Source organism: Syngnathus acus, chromosome 24 (assembly GCF_901709675.1).
Source record: "Syngnathus acus chromosome 24, fSynAcu1.2, whole genome shotgun sequence".
Lineage (NCBI taxonomy): Eukaryota > Metazoa > Chordata > Actinopteri > Syngnathiformes > Syngnathidae > Syngnathus > Syngnathus acus.
In genome coordinates, this window is record NC_051108.1 from 1,810,552 (window position 1) to 1,825,931 (window position 15,380).

A 15,380-nucleotide genomic window follows, 5' to 3' on the forward strand; every position below is an offset into this window, starting at 1 on the left:
ACTGGTGAGCAGTTTGAACTTTAACATCCACCAAAAAGCAATTATTAACCAGCATAATCTTGTCTTTTGCCAGTCACCGTGTGTCACTTATTTTATTTTAATCAAACGTGGCAACGTGACCCCCCACAACATACACGGTTGTGCAACCTGAGCTCAGGTTCAAGGCAGCAAAATCAGCCCCCACCTTTGCTTTGCTTTTTTTTCCTTTGCTTTATTGCAAACAGCATTCAGTGGTTGCACAGTGTACCTGGAGAGCAGCACGAGTCACTCTTCCAATCTAAGGTAAACAATTTCCTTTCATTAAAAGAGAGAATCAGCAGTTATCTGTATGTTTTTCATATATACATATGTATAACTATATATCTTTTCTCGACGTGTACACCGACCATTGCTAGAACATTCCAGTGTAGTTCAAAAGGGAATCAATTGAAAGTGCTAAATTTTTAAACAACCAACCGGCAATTTTTTGGAGTATTTTTTCGGTCACATAATTGACGGAAGAATGAGAGCAATTATTTTATAGTGATTTATAACCCAAAAGGTTGCTACAGTAAAACTACAAAAACAAAATGAACATTTAAAAAAGTTTATTTGTATTATGTAATGTTTACATTTTTCTCATGCTAGCAAAAAACCCACAGTCTGTCTTTTTGTTTTGAAGCTGACAATTTCAACTCAGTTTTACCATTTCAAGGTGTCCTTCAACCAAAAACTATGCAGCGGCATTGAAATTTTGCCAAATAATACCAAGAGTTGTTTTTTTGTTGAAAGCGTGGTGAATAAAGTTGAAGATGGGCGAGTGGGGTTTTTTGGCGAAGCTGTTGGACAAGGTGCAGTCGCATTCCACCGTCATCGGGAAGGTGTGGCTCAGCGTGCTCTTCGTCTTCAGGATCATGGTCCTGGGAGCCGGGGCGGAGAAGGTCTTCAACTATTTCTTCTTCCACAATTCAACATTTGCAGATTAGATTCAATGTGAATTTTAAGATTGTTGAAAAAAGATGCCAAATTTTACAAGGCAATATCCCCCCCTGCAGAACAGGAGTGGAACTTGTGTCCTCATTAGCAATGCCGACGGTTTTGATCCGTTTCCAGGTGTGGAGCGACGAGCAGTCCAAGATGATTTGCAACACCAAGCAGCCGGGCTGCAAGAATGTGTGCTACGATCATGCTTTCCCCATCTCGCACATCCGCTTCTGGGTCCTTCAGATCATCTTCGTTTCCACGCCCACGCTGGTCTACCTGGGCCACGTCATGCACGTCATCCACAAGGAGAACAAACTACGGGAGAAACTGAACAGAAGCAACACTTCCATGCTAAAGCTTCCCAAGTATTCTGACCACAAAGGCCAGGTGAAGATCAAGGGCGACTTGCTGGGGAACTACATGACGTCCATCATCTTCCGTATTATTCTGGAGCTGGCCTTCATCGTGGGCCAGTACTACTTGTACGGCTTTGTCATGGAGCCCCAGATCGTGTGCTCGCGGGCGCCTTGCCCCTTCACGGTGGAATGCTTCATGTCGCGACCCACCGAGAAGACCATCTTCATCATCTTCATGCTGGCCATGTCCTGCGTGTCGGTGCTTCTCAACGTGGTGGAGGTCTTCTACCTGGCGTGCTCAAGTAATGCCCGGAGGAGAGCCAAAATTGTCACCGGAGCCATACGGGGTCCAATAAACGGCGAAGGATTCCGAGCGTGAGCGAGTGGACAAAATGGCGACTGGCGGAAGAAAACCCCCAGAACTTTAAAACGGCCTTCCAAGGGCGACTTCCAAATATAGTGGTATTTTGTCTTTTATTTTATTTAAAAGTATGTTGTTTTTGATCAGTGCCTCAAACATGTCTGCTTAGAGTTCAAGTCAGGTTAGCTCATCATGTTCTTTGCTCCTTATAACCACGCCGGTTGGTAAACATTGTTATCTGACTTTTTGAAAGGTGTAAATATTTTGATTGTGGATCAGGTTCTTTTACATTGTATTTTTGCTTCATGTTTGTGATTTTAATAAAGGTTTATTTGTGTAATTTACTCTCGCACACATTTGTGACCTTTTCAAATCTTAAAAGCGTGTTTGGGGTTATTAGAGCATCAATAGTCTTGGTGCAAATCCATTTTTGAGCTACAGGACTTGTAAGTGGATAGGAGAACTTTTCAAACCTAAAAAACTCGATAGTGGTTTAAATATTTGCTCATTTGTAACAAATTGACTGTACCTTGACGTCTCTGGGCTGGTAACGAAGGACGTGATGCCGCACATTGAGCTCGAATACAGGTCCATAACGCTGGGACCTTTCAACAAAACAAAAATGGCGATGTTACTACATGAAATAATAATGATGACGAAAACAGTAACAAAAAATAATAACCTTACTATTTTAGAAACTTTTCATATATATATTGTCGTTTTTGTACTTCAAACAATTAGGGAATGTTCAGAGAACACTAAATAAGTACATCAAATAAAAATGGATGAAAATATTTACAATAATAATTAGACGTTAATTGAGGTGAGCGGATGAAACGCCCTTACTTTTTCCTCGGTGGTCGTCAAGTGTAGATACTTTTCTTTTTATGTCGGCGCAGTAGGTGAGGGAGGCGGAAAAACAACAGAAATAAAAGAAATTAAAACAAGTAAACCGAGCATATGAGTGGTCGGAGTGAAAAGAAAAGAAAAGAAAAAAAAGAGACATTTTAATCGACAAAAGCCGTCAAGCTAAAGTTTCCCGGCGTTTGGCTAAGAGCCCGGGAAATGTGTCCTCATGACGTCATATTGATGCGACACCCACCAGCCAGATTGTCTCCAGGCTGTAATTTTATTATTTTTTCGACTTGGAATTAGCGCTGGTGTAGGAAATTAGCTCAATCAAATACGTTATAATAATAATATAATAAATTATTGATTAGATTGGGTTCATTTCAAGTTGCGCGACGTCAGCAGGAGCAAAGCCTTTAAAACCAAACACTGACACCAAGTGGCCATTCTGAGTAACTGCATAAACTGAAACGTTCCCAGACATCTTCATTCCAATATCAAAAATCCATAAATCCATAGAATATTATAGTGCTTGAAATTTTACTCTGATAAATTTACAAATATGTGATATTGTACTTAATGAACCATCATTAATTAGGTTCAGAGATCGTGGTTACCTCTTTCTACATCAGGCATAAAGGAATAATGGAATCAACGCAAATAAAAGTACATTTTATTACATTAAAATGCACTTATTGCAACTGAATACAGATAAAAAAATGATAATGCTTAATAAATCAAGTATATTCATATTTCATGAATAGTGCAATATATTAGCCTATTGATTATTTTCACAATAGTGATCAAAAAAGCGTAATGCATTCCACTGGATTCATAATCAACTAAAAAATGTCATCACTAAAGTGCATTTGTTAGCTTTCAGCGTTTCTGATTGGACGGCAGCTGTCAGTGAAGTTTGTAAAAGAAAGAAGATATATTTGGTGTAGCTAAAGACTCAAGCGGCGAGCAATGAAGAATACTTTTGAAAGGATGTGATGCCGCCATTTTGTGCGTGTTCACTGCCCACAGTGCTTCCTGTGTGTGACGGCGCACACCACGCCACCTTTGGGCCGCAACGTGCCCAGGTCGCGGATGTCCAAGCTCTGGCCCGGCATCAGGGCGAAGTCGAACCTCTGCAGCAACTTGGCCATCACCACTTTGGCTTCCATCTGTTGACAAAATACAAAGTACTCATTGCATAGCTTGCTAACGTCTAATTTTACTGTTCTGTTTTGTTGTTTAATCACCTGAGCAAAGTTCTGACCCAGGCAGGAACGCGGGCCGAGAGAAAAGGGGTAGTAGCAGTAATAAGGCCTTGTGTAAAAAAATTAAATATAAGAATTGTAAATATCAATAACAAAGGTTGAGAAGCCGCATTATTGAAAGAGAAATAAAAGTCGTAATTTTACCCAGAAAAAGGAATACGGAAAAAAAAAAAGGACTCCAATCCTTACTTGGGAGCATCCGGATGAAAGCGATCTGGGTTAAATTCCAGGGGATTCTCAAAGAACTTTTCCATTCTGCTGGACACGTATGAGCTGAACTGAATAACACACACAAAATAAAAACTCTTCACTCATCCTTGTCTTACTTTTAATTTCCCCCTCCACAATCAACTTGAACGCCTTACGATACAGACGGCTCCGGCTGGAACACGGATGTCGTCGACGACGATGTCATTGATGAGCTCACGGGACGTTCCTGGAGCTGTTGGGTAAATCCTCAAAGTCTCTTTTAGAACCTTCAAATGTAGAACGACAAATTTAAAGCGACATATTTTCAATTTCGATGCCATACTAGCTTCTCAATCCACCTGTGAGAGGTAAACAAGTTTCCCAAGATCGTCGTAGCTAATTTCTTGCTTCATCCCGATGACATCGTCCACCTCCTTCTGAGCTCTATTAAACAAAGAAAAGTGAAAAAACAAGTGGAGTCAATTTTGTTGTTGTTGTTTTTAGCGTTCTTGTTTTGCACTTTTCCATGATGTGCGGATGTTTGGCGAGCTCCATGATGCAAAATGCCAGCTGGTTCGCCGTGGTTTCCTGTCCTAGTAAAGAAGAAAATCAATAATTATTAATAAAATGAGCAATTAATGAACAATATTTCTAAAAAGGCTAAACCTCAGAAAAAAAATTTGCTAGCGTGTGATCTGAACTGCTTTCACCTTCTCTCATGTCACTAGATTGGCTAATTCGGGAGGGAATGCAATTCAAAAGCATCACCATGGCAACAATAACAGCCCACATGACTCCAATCGGATTAGAAAAAGTCTCACCGGCGATGAAGAAGGTCACAAAATTGTCCAGCATGAACTCTTCGTCTTCTTTGGTCATGCTTTCCTCTGAAATTTTTATTTTTTTTTTAAAAAGAGGAAAAAACGGAATTAGATTATTTTTCAAAATTTTTACGATCAAAATATCACCTTTTAAATTGCCTCAACCACGTTAACACAAACCTTTTCCGGCCGACTTGATGATCTGCGTGAGGATGTCTTTGGGCACGTCGCTGCCTCTCTGGATGTCCACCTTCCTGTTGTGGATCCACTCGGTGCCGGTGGAGCGCAGCAGCTTGCACGCGGCGCGCACTTCCTCCACCAAGGCCCAGTTTTTGGGATAGAACTGGAAGAAAAGCACTAGATTATTTGAAAAGGGAATAGGAATTGGAAAAGCAAGCACAAATTTAATTTTCATAATTTTTTAAACTAAACGTGTACCTGAAAGAGGACGTTGCGTAAGTTATAGACCATCCCTTGGAGGCACGTCTCGATGGCGTTGGGGAAAGGCGTGTCCTCCAGGAGCTCTATATCCATGCCGAACGCCACCTCAACAGACAAACCTCGACATTTACAAACGACCTTTAAAGATTTGTGTTGTTTTGTTTTGCTAGACGCGATGTAGCCAACCTTGACGATGACATCCAAGGTGACTCGGTTGACCATCTCCAGCATGCGGGCCTCCGACTTTTTGTCGGCGATGTCGGACAGTTTTGTCATCAGCTTCTCGGCTCGCTCGTTGAACGTACCCGTTAGACTCCTCAAGTACCTGCACGTGTGTGTTAACACACATTTTGGGGCAGAATGAATCTCCATTTGTTCTAAAACGTGACCATGACGTAAATGCAAGTGTGGTGGGTTGACCTGTTTGATTGGATTCTTGTGTGGTTGTTTGTGTAAATTACTATCGCACAGACTGTGAATACCACACCCTACCTTATGTCATACTTATGCAATAAAAAAATAAAACAGCATTGGTTATTGATTGACTGTTTGCTAGACGACAGATTAGGTTGGTGCAAAAAACTCACAAGCTGCTAAAGGCGGGGTCAATGATCCGCCGTTGTTTATACCACTGGTCATGGTTCCTCGCTGTTACCAGCCCATTGCCCAAGAACCTGCAAAGAAATACATATATAGAAAAAATATGCAGGACCATTTTATCTATCTGGCTCCACAATTCACCTTTGACCAAATATGCTGAAGAGTCGCTTGTGGAGGAACAGGTCTTTGGGATACTTGGAGGACATCAAGATCTCCTGAATGCATCACACAACACAGTAAATGAATTGGCAGTAGAGCCCGATCACGGTTTTGGGGGTATTTGTGTCATCCAGATCATATTGACAAAAATAGTTATGTGTGCAAAAGGGATTTATTTTAACCTTCATGTGTATGTTTGTACTAATTTGACTGTACCTTGACTGTTTCTGGGTGAGTAACAAAGACAAGGACGTGATGCAGCATATTGATCCTGCACACTGGTCCATAACGCTCGGCCCTTTCAACATAATATCATTAATGGTGGTGTCAATATTGATAACAATTATTATTATCATAATAAGTTTACCATTCCAGAAATAAGTCGTGTGTCAGAGCGTCGTTTTTCATTGTCCTCACAATACGTGGAGAATGCCCGAAGAGAAAGCTTAAAAACAAATAAACTTCTTAGAGGTGAACCGCGGCTGGCACGTAAAGTTTTTTGTTTGGTTTTTTACCTTTCCCTCGGTGGTCCAGGTATGTGATCATACTTCAGGTGCACATACTTGACGTAGGCGCAGAAGCAGAGAAATGCTAAAAACAACACAAATAAAAGTAAGCCGGCCATATGCCAGGCCAGGGTGACAAAAAACGGTAAAAGAGCCATTTTTTTTAAAAAAAAACAATTAAAACTCGTCCGTGCGTATAAGGTCCGTCGGTATTTCTGCAAAGGGGAGTTGCAGGGAAAACTCCGATGTGACGTCACAATGGTGCGCCTCTCACAGCAAGTTTTTTTAATCTCCCGTTTTGTTTTGAACTTTGATTAAGCCCTAGCAAAGTAAAGTTATCTTGCTCAAATGCGGATCGAATAATAATATGACCCAAAAAAAAATGTTTTTTTACTTAATTTAAATTTTAGTCAGTGAAAATGCGGGCATTGGAAGACCATTAAATTCTCAAAATATATTTTAACAATTAGTTAAACTAAGTTTAAATTGACTCAATTTAAAGTCAATTTAAAGTTAAAGTTAGAAAAATTCTAATATGATTTTTCGAAACTAATAATAAACGCAAACACGGCATGTATATAGGCAAATACTGCCACCCAGTGGCCACTATTAGTAACTGCAACAACATAACGAATAAAGGCCAGACAGACAGTGTATGTATGATATATTTAATTAAAAATGTACTGGATGGGATATGAATTATACCAACGTATATTGTGATTTTCTAAATAAAAACATCTTCAATGGTAGGCCTGCTGATGAGCTGTGAAAATGGATCTAATGTATTTTAAACAAGATACATGAAAATCAAATTCATATCTTGTCAAACAGCCCAGTAAACACTTGACATGCAGAAAGAAAACAAAAAGGTGCAACCGCTCAGTCAGAGCATCATTCAAAATGGCGCGATCAGTCTTACGTCCCCCTTAAAATGATCCTCTGCTCGTCCCGTGGAGCTTTAACAGCGTCCATCCTCCAGGACTCAGCGGCCATGTTAGTTTGGGGGGCAGGCTTGTCACTGCTCTGTTCATCCCTTGTATGATATCTCGTTTTGTTGCGCTGTCGTTACTGACGTCCTCCTCACATGAAGTCATCGGAATCATTGCCATCCTGCCCAGGGATGCATTTTTACTGAAATGTACAAGCCCATTAGTGTGTCGCAAGTATGCTCACCTCGTTGGTTTGCATGTTTTCACTCTTCATCAGCGAAGTGTAGCACCTGGCCGAGAAAAAACGACAATGCACGGCAAAAAGGCAAAGTCAATATGTGAATAGGTTGAAATCAAAAATATTTGGAGGGTGAGGGAAAAAACGGCAAGGGCATGCCGACTGACTTGAGCTCGTCCATCTCCTTCTTCTTCTTCTGGTCTTCCTTCTCGCGTTTCTTCTGATCCTGCAGCTGAGCTTTCTTCTCGTTACGCTCCTCACGGTCCCTTGACTCCTTCTCGGCTGCTAAATCCGGGTAGCGCTCATCCTTGGTCTTCTCCAGTCGGTTCACAATCTCGTTGACTTTCTTCTCCACGGTCACCGTCTTCACCTGAAGTGACAAAACACCAGCTGTCAACTAGGATTCAGAATGAGGGGCCGACGATCTCCCACGATCGCTCTACCTCCTTTTGTCGATGGAAGCCGATCTGTCCCACGTCCATGTCCCCCGTTTTCTTCAGGTTGGCCCACGGCGTGTAAACCACACTGATGTTGTTCATTTTACAGCCTGTGAGGTGACACAAAAATGCATGACGACCACGAAATATTTTCCTATTTTTATCACTGTTAGACCTTGAATGCTGTTGTTTTTCACTAGTTGCGCACAGTCAATCAACACCTCCGGAGGAATATCGTTGATAGTCACACCCTAGAACAGGCAAAGAAAGCATCTGAGGAGGCAAAATATGTAACAATATAAAAAAGACAAACGATGTCATCTGTTTACCTTTGGTAAGCGGAGATAAACGTGAGCCGAGGACAGTTTATCCACATGAAACCTATGAGAAAATGAAAACTTTTAATCCCTTTAGCAAGAAAGCCCCTCATATAATTTCAATGCATAAACTTTATTTTGGATAATATTCAGATTATTATGCTTGTGGTGGTGTACTCACCAGATGTCTTCAGGCCAACCGTACTTGATCAGATCTTCGTCTGGAGGCAACGTAATCAATTAAGTGAACATTCAACAATACATACATAGCTTTTGTATGGGTAAGCTTACTTTCATATTTGTCTTTTCCCATGTAAATGGTGTGGGGAGGCTCCACCACTAAGATGACAACAGAGACAGCAAACTATGAGCACAATATCATGGGAGCAAACCGGGCTAGTAGCTAACAACCACAAACTCACCAGCACTTGTGAAGTAAAAGACCATTTTGAAGGATATGTGTAAAGGGACGAAATAATGAAATATGGACGTGCGCCCTACTAAATCGTTGGTTTAAAAACCGAAGTATTTTGAGACTGACTTGCAGTCACTTTGCGCATGGGGAATGTTGAACCCGGAAGTTGTTATCTGGCAAGGCAGCGGAAGCATATTCTACCTTGCCTCCAAAATAAAATCTATTCGGAATGATATAAGTTGTTTTTTTTTTTACGCACATTTGAAAGTTTATTCATCTAAGATTTTATTAACCTCGGAAGATATCTGACAAGGCCTCAGAAGCTGTTTCTAACAGTAAAAGTCATATGTTACATATAACGCTTCTGGATTGCTGTTTCGTCTATTTTTAGGTATTTTTGGCACATTTTTAAAACGTTGCAAATTAGATTCCTAATAAAGGTCCAATAGTTTAATAGTTGGCGTTTTTAATGTTTGATATGTGAACGCACTCATCGACAGGAAGTGCTTTATTGTGGTACATCCCGCGAAATTCCGCTTCCGTTTTAGGATAGCGCGCCTTTGAAAACACACGGAGGAAGTACGGTCAAGGCGAAAAACTAATGCCCAAATTTCTTTTATTTGACCACTTTTCCATCACTAAAGGTTCGCTTAAGTCATCGACAACCAAAACCGTTTTTAGGTAAGCAACCCTACGTATGTTTCATCTTTTAATATCGTCGTGTTTTAGTTCGATAGCTTCTCTCTAAGCGTTTGGGGTTCGTTTGTTCGAAGGATTTGTGCACTGAAAAATGTCAAATGTGAGCGCAATTCTCTTCTTTTTTTTAATTAATACAGATCTTTTATTATATTTTCAAACTCTCTGCACGGCATACCTACGTTTTATTTGATTTTATCCAGTATTCCCGCCAATTGTAACCTTTGCATGTGACTAATCTGGTATTGTTCGACTTAATTATAATATTTGTCCACATGCAGGAAAAAAGGTTGCGAAAATGATGCTCATGAACACTCGGAAGAGAAAGCTCTCCTCTGTGGACTCGGACAGGTGAGCATTTTCAAAGCGTTTTGTGGACAGTTGGTATTGAATTTGATACACTTGGTTGTCCTGGCAGTCACCCGGCCAAGATGAGTGAGAAGGAGGCATCGCCCCTCAAGCGAAGATCTCCCAGGAAGAAGCCAGACGTGAATGAGAGTTTGAACAAAGAACATTCCCCATGGCTGAGGAGGTCTCCTCGAAAAGCAGCAGGTGAGAAGGAGACATCGCCCGTCAAGCAAAGATCTCCCAGGAAGAAGCCAGACGTGAATGGGAGTTTGAACAAAGAACAATCCCCGTCGCCGAGGAGGTCTCCTCGAAAAGCAGCAGGTATCGATGTGTTGGAGGAAGGAAGAACTTCAGACTCGGCTGCTTTAACAACAGTTTCATCCGTGCTTCTCCTTAGGCCTTCCGGTCATGCTGGCAACGATGACAAGCTCCTTCTACGGGCCGAAAAAGAGTGTTTATCTAACACCTCTGGAAAGGAAGGCAGTGAAGGAATCGCTTCCAGTTCCTCCTCCAAGCCAGGGCAATAAGATGGAGAAGAAAACCAAGAAGGTGACGAAAGGGAAGCAGGTCAAGGTGGTGACGGTGCGTTCGAGTAGCAGAAGCTACAGTGGGAAACCCAAGACCATCATGCTGTCCAAGATGAATGGGAGCAGGTCGGTGCAAGATGCCAACTTTAATCAAATCTAGCACCCTAAATTGTGCTACTTGTGAATTTTTTATTTTATTTTTTTACATCAGCGATGCTAACGGGAAGGCGCCCGAGCCCAAGAAGCCCAAACCCAAGCTTTTGGTGGGCGCCGCCTTCTTCAGCACAGGCAAGAAGCATTCCTCAATGTACAAGAAGGCGTCCAAAGGCCAAACTCGCAAATCTAAGAGTCAGGTGGTGGCCGCCCAGCCTGAGAAAAAGCAAAAGCAGATCATTCCCGTGAAGGTAACAAAGGATGAGATGAAGTTTGATTTCAAACAAGACGTGTTGACTTTTTTTTTTTTTGTGATCCTCAGATTGCCGTTCAGCCCGTGGAGAAGAAAGTTGAGGCGCCCAGGAGAAAGTTTGACCCAAAGGAATTTGTGGAGTGTGACAGCAACTTGCCAGCGAGGTGCTCACTTGACACTTTTAGTTGCATTCACCATTTTCAGACCTCTTGTGTGGCTAAATGTGGTCACCTAAATATTAGGAACGGTTCCTCGCCTCACTGTTGATTCCTATTTTGTTCCGCAGTCCACCTAAAGCCTTGGCTGAGAATTACAAAATCACAAAGGAGCTAAAAATTATGCTGACAAGGATTCCGATTCAGGCATCCTTTCTTTCTCAGGTAGCTTAGCTTAGCATTCAATATGTCCACATTTGTTTGAATGTATTTAAAAATAAAAATTGTCTTGACCAGGATGGCGGCTCCAAGCCTGTCTGTGATCTCGGAGACGCGAGTCCCAGCGATCCTGCCTCCACACCGCCCAAAGGTCAAATACTTCCAGGGTTCCCTCAAGAAGCTTCCATAAATCCATTTTCTTGATTCTAACAAAATTGTTTTTGCCCCATCCAGAATCTGTGGCAGTGTATCCCATCTTTGGATCCGCTTCCAAACGGTGAGCCATTTTCTTCTCACCTTGCAATGTCATGGATAGACCCTTTTTTTTTTGATAATCCAACAATGTGTCTTGAAGTTCCAAGAGCTCCCCCGCTGTCACACCGTCCACCAAAGAGCGTCCCACCCGCAGGAGGAAGGAGAAGCAGGACGCCGACCAGCTCATCATTGTACGTTGGCTCCTTTTGAGTCCTTTTTTTTAAACTAACTACGCTTTGCCGGCAGGACGCAGGCCAGAAGCAATTTGGCGCCGCCGTGTGCGGCTCATGTGGGATGGTGTACAGCGCCGACAACCCGGAAGACAATTTCCAACATGAGCAGTTCCACCAGTGCCTCCTGGACGCCATCAAGTTTGTGGTGAGGATCTCATAGAAGAACTTTGGACTATCTGTGGAAAAAGCACTTCAATATTTTGTTTTTTTCCAGGGTTGGAAGAAGGAAAGGGTGGTGGGTGAGTTCTGGGATGGAAAGATCATCCTGGTCATGCCAGATGATCCCAAGTATGCTGTCAAGAAGGTACGAGCTTGAAGGAAATTGCTTTGCCGCCATTTTGCATATTATTACAGTTTTTGGATATTTATTTTAACAAAGGCGGAGGAGGTGCGTCGCATCGCAGACAACGAATTGGGCTTCCAGCAGATGACGCTGAGCAGACCCTCGCAGGCAAAGACTTACTTGTTTGTCAACGGCGATCGGATGGTGGTGGGCTGTCTGGTGGCGGAACCCATCCGGAAGGTCATCATTTGGGAGCGAGCAAAATTACCAGTTTTTTTCCAAGACCTTGTTTGGTGAGGAACTTGTTGTATCTCGTAGGCCTTCCGAGTGCTGGAGCAGCCTGATCAGTGCAAAGACATGACCAAGGATGACTTCATGGACCGGCACCGGGCGTGGTGCTGCTCCACCGTGCCGGAGAAGGCGCTCTGCGGCGTTAGTCGGATTTGGGTCTTCAGCCTGGCCCGGCACAAGAGCGTCGCCACCCGCATGCTGGACACTGTCAGGTAGGCGGCCATTTTGGGATCCCGCTCACAACATGGGCAATGATGTTATTGCGTAATATATTCCTTCTGTTCCAGGAGCACCTTCATGTACGGCTGTCACCTGACGAAGGACGAAATCGCCTTCTCTGACCCGACGCCGGACGGCAAACAGTTTGCGACGGCGTACTGCAGTACGCCCACATTCCTCGTCTACAACTTCATCGCCTAAAGTGACCCGAGCGATCGTTAATTTTGACTGTGAATGACTCCGGTTTTGAGAGAGTCCGTTTGATCAGTGTTTTTTAGCTCAGGGTTGAGTGTTGTATATTTGCTGCGTTGTTTTTTTTTTTTTTTTTTGCAGATGTTTATATGGAAATGACTTCCTGTGGAAGTTTTTGCTAGTCCGAAACGTGTTTTTAAACCGCAGGATTGATCACATTTAAGTTGTCTGTTATTTTCAAAGGGGAAAAATTGTGTTTTGGAACAGAGAGAATCTATTATGTTGTGAGTTTGAATAAAGTTATTTTAATTTGCCGGACTTGATTGCTTGTGAACAAAATGGAAAAAAGAATATAAAAGCCAATCAAAAATGATCTTAGTTTAGCGTCTACAAGAATAAAGCAGCACAAATAAACATTTACAAGTGACATCATCAGGACACTCAAACCTCACAGGCTGCTCTTGTTTTGCTCAAGCGCGTTATCCTCCAGCGCCTGCACGATCTGTGTCGCCGAGGGTCTCTTCTTGGGGTCCTCCTCGGTGCACACGTAGAAGAGCTCCATCATCTTCTTGTAGGACTCGCCCAGCTCTTGGCCGTCCAGCGGCGGCCGCGTGCCCAGCTGGGCGTAGTAGGCGTCTTCGTCGAAGCTGTCCTCCATCGACTCGTCTGAAAAACAAAGCGCTGTGAGTGGGCTGCTTCACCTCACTCTTCATGTTCTCCAAAAATCTCACCTTCATCTTGCTCCTCGTCATCCTCCGGCATATCCATGTGAGGCATGGCCAGGGTCATCATCTCCCACAGGGTCAGGCCGTAGGCGAAGATGTCGGCCTTGTCTGTGATCTCGCCCCCCTCCAAGGCCTCCTTGGGGTTCCAGGGCTCCGTGCCGATGTACTCCGCCTCGGGGTCCGACACTGACCCAAAAACACAAGTCTCTTTGTGCTCAATCTGATGAAAGCGCATATTGTCCGGCCACAGCGTTGCGCCTACCTGTCATGTTCTCATCCAGCTGCAGGGACACGCCCACGTCGCAGATCTTGACGGCATCAAAGTTGCCCTTGATGACCACGTTGCAAGACTTGATGTCGCCGTGCAGCAGTTGTTTTTCGTTGTGAAGATACTGCACAGAGAGAGAGGGGATCACAACTTGGGCTTGGAATCACACTAGTTCCACGACTCAGCATGTTTTTAAACCTGCAGTCCACGGGCCACGTGAAGCGCCACTTTTTCAACGTCGGCAGCAGGAAAGGCCCGAAGACCGTCTTTTCTGCGCTTCTCCATGAGGTCGTTGAGCGACTGCTCGCCCCCGAACTCCATGGCCAGACACTCGGAGCCGTCTTTGGCCGTGGCCAGCGCACGGAAACCTGCAAACATTCAGTCAGGACAGGGAGATTGGATATTTTATGACAGCACAGTTTTAACGAAAGCGCCCAGACTTTCGTCTCTCACCGACAATGTTGGGATGGTCGATTCCCTTGAGGACTTTTGCCTCCTCCTTTAGACGCTTCAGGTAGACTTCAGCCTGTTTGCTGGCACATTTGCTGTTGAGCTTCTTGATGGCCCAGGGGGACGCGTTGAACTGTCCCACTCTGGAATCAAATTGATACGATGAATTTAATTAGAGAGCCAATTTATGTGAAGAAGGTTGTCACCTGTCCATCAGGTAGACGCTGACTCCTGTCCCACAGCCGAGCTTCTTCATGAACGGTGAAGCCGGGATGTTGATGGGGCTTCCTCCGCTTGCAAAGCTCCTGATTCTGGACATCTGAGGGGTGGTGAATCCAGCCATGCTGTCGAATAAAAAAAACACGGATCATTTGCTGAGATTTACATCCATATAGCACTTAGCCCTCAGAGTCGATTAATGTTTGCAACTTTGAATTCTTACTGTTTTGGTTTTGATTGAGTGTTGCGCATTTAATCCTGCATTCATGTGATTAGAACAAATAAAACATGCATGTGACGAAAACAATAGCAGACGTTATCGGCAATGAAGCTAACAATCCCTGGACGACAAAAAAATGGCGACAAGCCAGGTCACTGTTGGTACAGCGAGAAGTAGCATTTGAGTGTGTATTGTTCAAAGTTGTTGTTTTAGCAAATAAACGCTATATTACCTATTTTTCACAGTGAACGAGAACCAAAGGAGTGAAAATGATCGCGCTGAACTTTTGAAATGTCAACGTAATAACGGAAGTTGACGGAAGCCTCAGAGGGACAAATAGCGCGGTCCTCTTTTTCCTTTTTTTTGTATTATTTTTTTAATTTAATGGGGTTAGCAAATTCCAAAGTCTATGTATACTTTAAAATATACATATATATGTAACAATTTGGATTTTTATAAGACTATACAGTCCTGAAATCCTCTTGTGTTGGCATAGTTGCCATACAAACGATTTCCACCAGAGGTCAGTAACGTTGTGTTTTCTACGACGTGATGCGGATTAAAATCAAATCAAAACAAAAACATTTTCCATCACAAGTCAACTTGGAAAATGAACTTATTGTCTGGCCAAAAGTCATTTATTATTTCATTAACTCAGTAAAAGCGCAACAATGCAACTATGGTTGTGTTTTTATGATGTTAATCTTCAGCCTAGTGTTGTTTTGTTTCTTTTTATGACTTGGCAGTAATAATAGTTGGAATGGTTTGTTCTTTCTGAGTTGCACTGGAGGACAACACTGTCATTCAGTCAGCAATTTAAGTTATCAA

At 42.9% G+C, this 15,380-nt stretch overlaps 5 protein-coding genes and 1 long non-coding RNA gene across 10 annotated transcripts; 2 read left to right on the forward strand and 4 right to left on the reverse strand.

Moving 5' to 3' along the window:
* The first annotated feature begins 138 nt into the window (after positions 1–138).
* LOC119117912 (gap junction Cx32.2 protein-like) lies at positions 139–2,024 on the forward strand. The gene is made up of 3 exons (XM_037244553.1): positions 139–282; positions 772–920; positions 1,093–2,024. The coding sequence occupies exons 2-3, from the start codon at positions 792–794 to the stop codon at positions 1,696–1,698; spliced, it is 735 nt and encodes a 244-aa protein (XP_037100448.1). The 5' UTR covers positions 139–282; positions 772–791; the 3' UTR covers positions 1,699–2,024.
* LOC119117914 lies at positions 1,556–2,746 on the reverse strand. The gene is made up of 3 exons (XR_005096626.1): positions 2,527–2,746; positions 2,368–2,438; positions 1,556–2,285 (listed from the first exon to the last, which is right to left on the reverse strand). It is a non-coding gene; the product is annotated as an uncharacterized LOC119117914 (long non-coding RNA).
* Positions 2,747–3,196: 450 nt separating this feature from the next.
* Positions 3,197–6,762, reverse strand: LOC119117910 (cholesterol 24-hydroxylase-like). 2 transcript variants are annotated; one of them, XR_005096625.1, is made up of 16 exons: positions 6,520–6,762; positions 6,372–6,449; positions 6,221–6,302; positions 5,987–6,060; positions 5,833–5,919; positions 5,432–5,570; positions 5,243–5,350; positions 4,985–5,147; positions 4,805–4,870; positions 4,504–4,576; positions 4,343–4,427; positions 4,160–4,270; positions 3,984–4,072; positions 3,777–3,843; positions 3,495–3,698; positions 3,197–3,462 (listed from the first exon to the last, which is right to left on the reverse strand). XR_005096625.1 is itself a non-coding variant. In XM_037244547.1 (15 exons), exons 1-15 carry the CDS (start codon positions 6,666–6,668, stop codon positions 3,546–3,548), a joined length of 1,524 nt encoding a protein of 507 aa, XP_037100442.1. In that variant the 5' UTR covers positions 6,669–6,762; the 3' UTR covers positions 3,197–3,545. The 2 variants fall into 2 exon arrangements, 1 of the variants encoding a protein (XP_037100442.1); XM_037244547.1 differs by having other exon boundaries at positions 3,197–3,698.
* Positions 6,763–7,162: 400 nt separating this feature from the next.
* ccdc25 (coiled-coil domain containing 25) lies at positions 7,163–9,040 on the reverse strand. Its single transcript, XM_037244554.1, has 9 exons — positions 8,854–9,040; positions 8,723–8,770; positions 8,613–8,652; positions 8,444–8,495; positions 8,290–8,365; positions 8,121–8,224; positions 7,845–8,047; positions 7,684–7,729; positions 7,163–7,620 (listed from the first exon to the last, which is right to left on the reverse strand). The coding sequence occupies exons 1-9, from the start codon at positions 8,876–8,878 to the stop codon at positions 7,591–7,593; spliced, it is 624 nt and encodes a 207-aa protein (XP_037100449.1). The 5' UTR covers positions 8,879–9,040; the 3' UTR covers positions 7,163–7,590.
* A 353-nt stretch (positions 9,041–9,393) lies between these two features.
* On the forward strand, positions 9,394–12,983 carry esco2 (establishment of sister chromatid cohesion N-acetyltransferase 2). Of its 2 annotated transcripts, none has more exons than XM_037244545.1 (15): positions 9,394–9,527; positions 9,824–9,893; positions 9,961–10,211; positions 10,288–10,543; positions 10,629–10,821; positions 10,893–10,987; positions 11,110–11,203; positions 11,276–11,348; positions 11,432–11,474; positions 11,553–11,643; positions 11,699–11,830; positions 11,900–11,989; positions 12,065–12,208; positions 12,287–12,471; positions 12,547–12,983. In XM_037244545.1, exons 2-15 carry the CDS (start codon positions 9,841–9,843, stop codon positions 12,677–12,679), a joined length of 1,833 nt encoding a protein of 610 aa, XP_037100440.1. In that variant the 5' UTR covers positions 9,394–9,527; positions 9,824–9,840; the 3' UTR covers positions 12,680–12,983. The 2 variants fall into 2 exon arrangements, with proteins under 2 accessions (XP_037100440.1, XP_037100441.1); XM_037244546.1 differs by having other exon boundaries at positions 9,961–10,094.
* On the reverse strand, positions 12,951–14,876 carry pbk (PDZ binding kinase). Of its 3 annotated transcripts, none has more exons than XM_037244551.1 (7): positions 14,789–14,876; positions 14,320–14,457; positions 14,117–14,256; positions 13,862–14,031; positions 13,658–13,787; positions 13,402–13,581; positions 12,951–13,336 (listed from the first exon to the last, which is right to left on the reverse strand). In XM_037244551.1, the coding sequence occupies exons 2-7, from the start codon at positions 14,454–14,456 to the stop codon at positions 13,119–13,121; spliced, it is 975 nt and encodes a 324-aa protein (XP_037100446.1). In that variant the 5' UTR covers position 14,457; positions 14,789–14,876; the 3' UTR covers positions 12,951–13,118. The 3 variants fall into 3 exon arrangements, with proteins under 3 accessions (XP_037100446.1, XP_037100447.1, XP_037100445.1); XM_037244552.1 differs by having other exon boundaries at positions 13,408–13,581; positions 14,785–14,876; XM_037244550.1 differs by having other exon boundaries at positions 14,785–14,876.
* Positions 14,877–15,380: the final 504 nt, after the last annotated feature.

Coding starts and splice junctions, on each gene's coding strand:
- pbk (XM_037244551.1), bottom strand. CDS start 14,456: ATGGCTGGATTCACCACCCCTCAGATGTCCAGAATCAGGAGCTTTGCA. Junction 14,032..14,116: donor CGACCATCCCAACATTGTCG/GTGAGAGACGAA, acceptor GAATGTTTGCAG/GTTTCCGTGCGCTGGCCACG. Junction 13,337..13,401: donor TGACGAGGAGCAAGATGAAG/GTGAGATTTTTG, acceptor TTTGTTTTTCAG/ACGAGTCGATGGAGGACAGC.
- esco2 (XM_037244545.1), top strand. CDS start 9,841: ATGATGCTCATGAACACTCGGAAGAGAAAGCTCTCCTCTGTGGACTCG. Junction 10,822..10,892: donor AGCAGATCATTCCCGTGAAG/GTAACAAAGGAT, acceptor TGTGATCCTCAG/ATTGCCGTTCAGCCCGTGGA. Junction 12,472..12,546: donor CGCATGCTGGACACTGTCAG/GTAGGCGGCCAT, acceptor CTTCTGTTCCAG/GAGCACCTTCATGTACGGCT.
- ccdc25 (XM_037244554.1), bottom strand. CDS start 8,878: ATGGTCTTTTACTTCACAAGTGCTG. Junction 8,653..8,722: donor GGGAAAAGACAAATATGAAA/GTAAGCTTACCC, acceptor CGTTGCCTCCAG/ACGAAGATCTGATCAAGTAC. Junction 8,048..8,120: donor GCTTCCATCGACAAAAGGAG/GTAGAGCGATCG, acceptor TTGTCACTTCAG/GTGAAGACGGTGACCGTGGA.
- LOC119117912 (XM_037244553.1), top strand. CDS start 792: ATGGGCGAGTGGGGTTTTTTGGCGAAGCTGTTGGACAAGGTGCAGTCG. Junction 921..1,092: donor TGGGAGCCGGGGCGGAGAAG/GTCTTCAACTAT, acceptor ATCCGTTTCCAG/GTGTGGAGCGACGAGCAGTC.
- LOC119117910 (XM_037244547.1), bottom strand. CDS start 6,668: ATGGCTCTTTTACCGTTTTTTGTCACCCTGGCCTGGCATATGGCCGGC. Junction 6,303..6,371: donor CACGACTTATTTCTGGAATG/GTAAACTTATTA, acceptor TTATGTTGAAAG/GGCCGAGCGTTATGGACCAG. Junction 5,571..5,832: donor GACCCCGCCTTTAGCAGCTT/GTGAGTTTTTTG, acceptor ACACACGTGCAG/GTACTTGAGGAGTCTAACGG.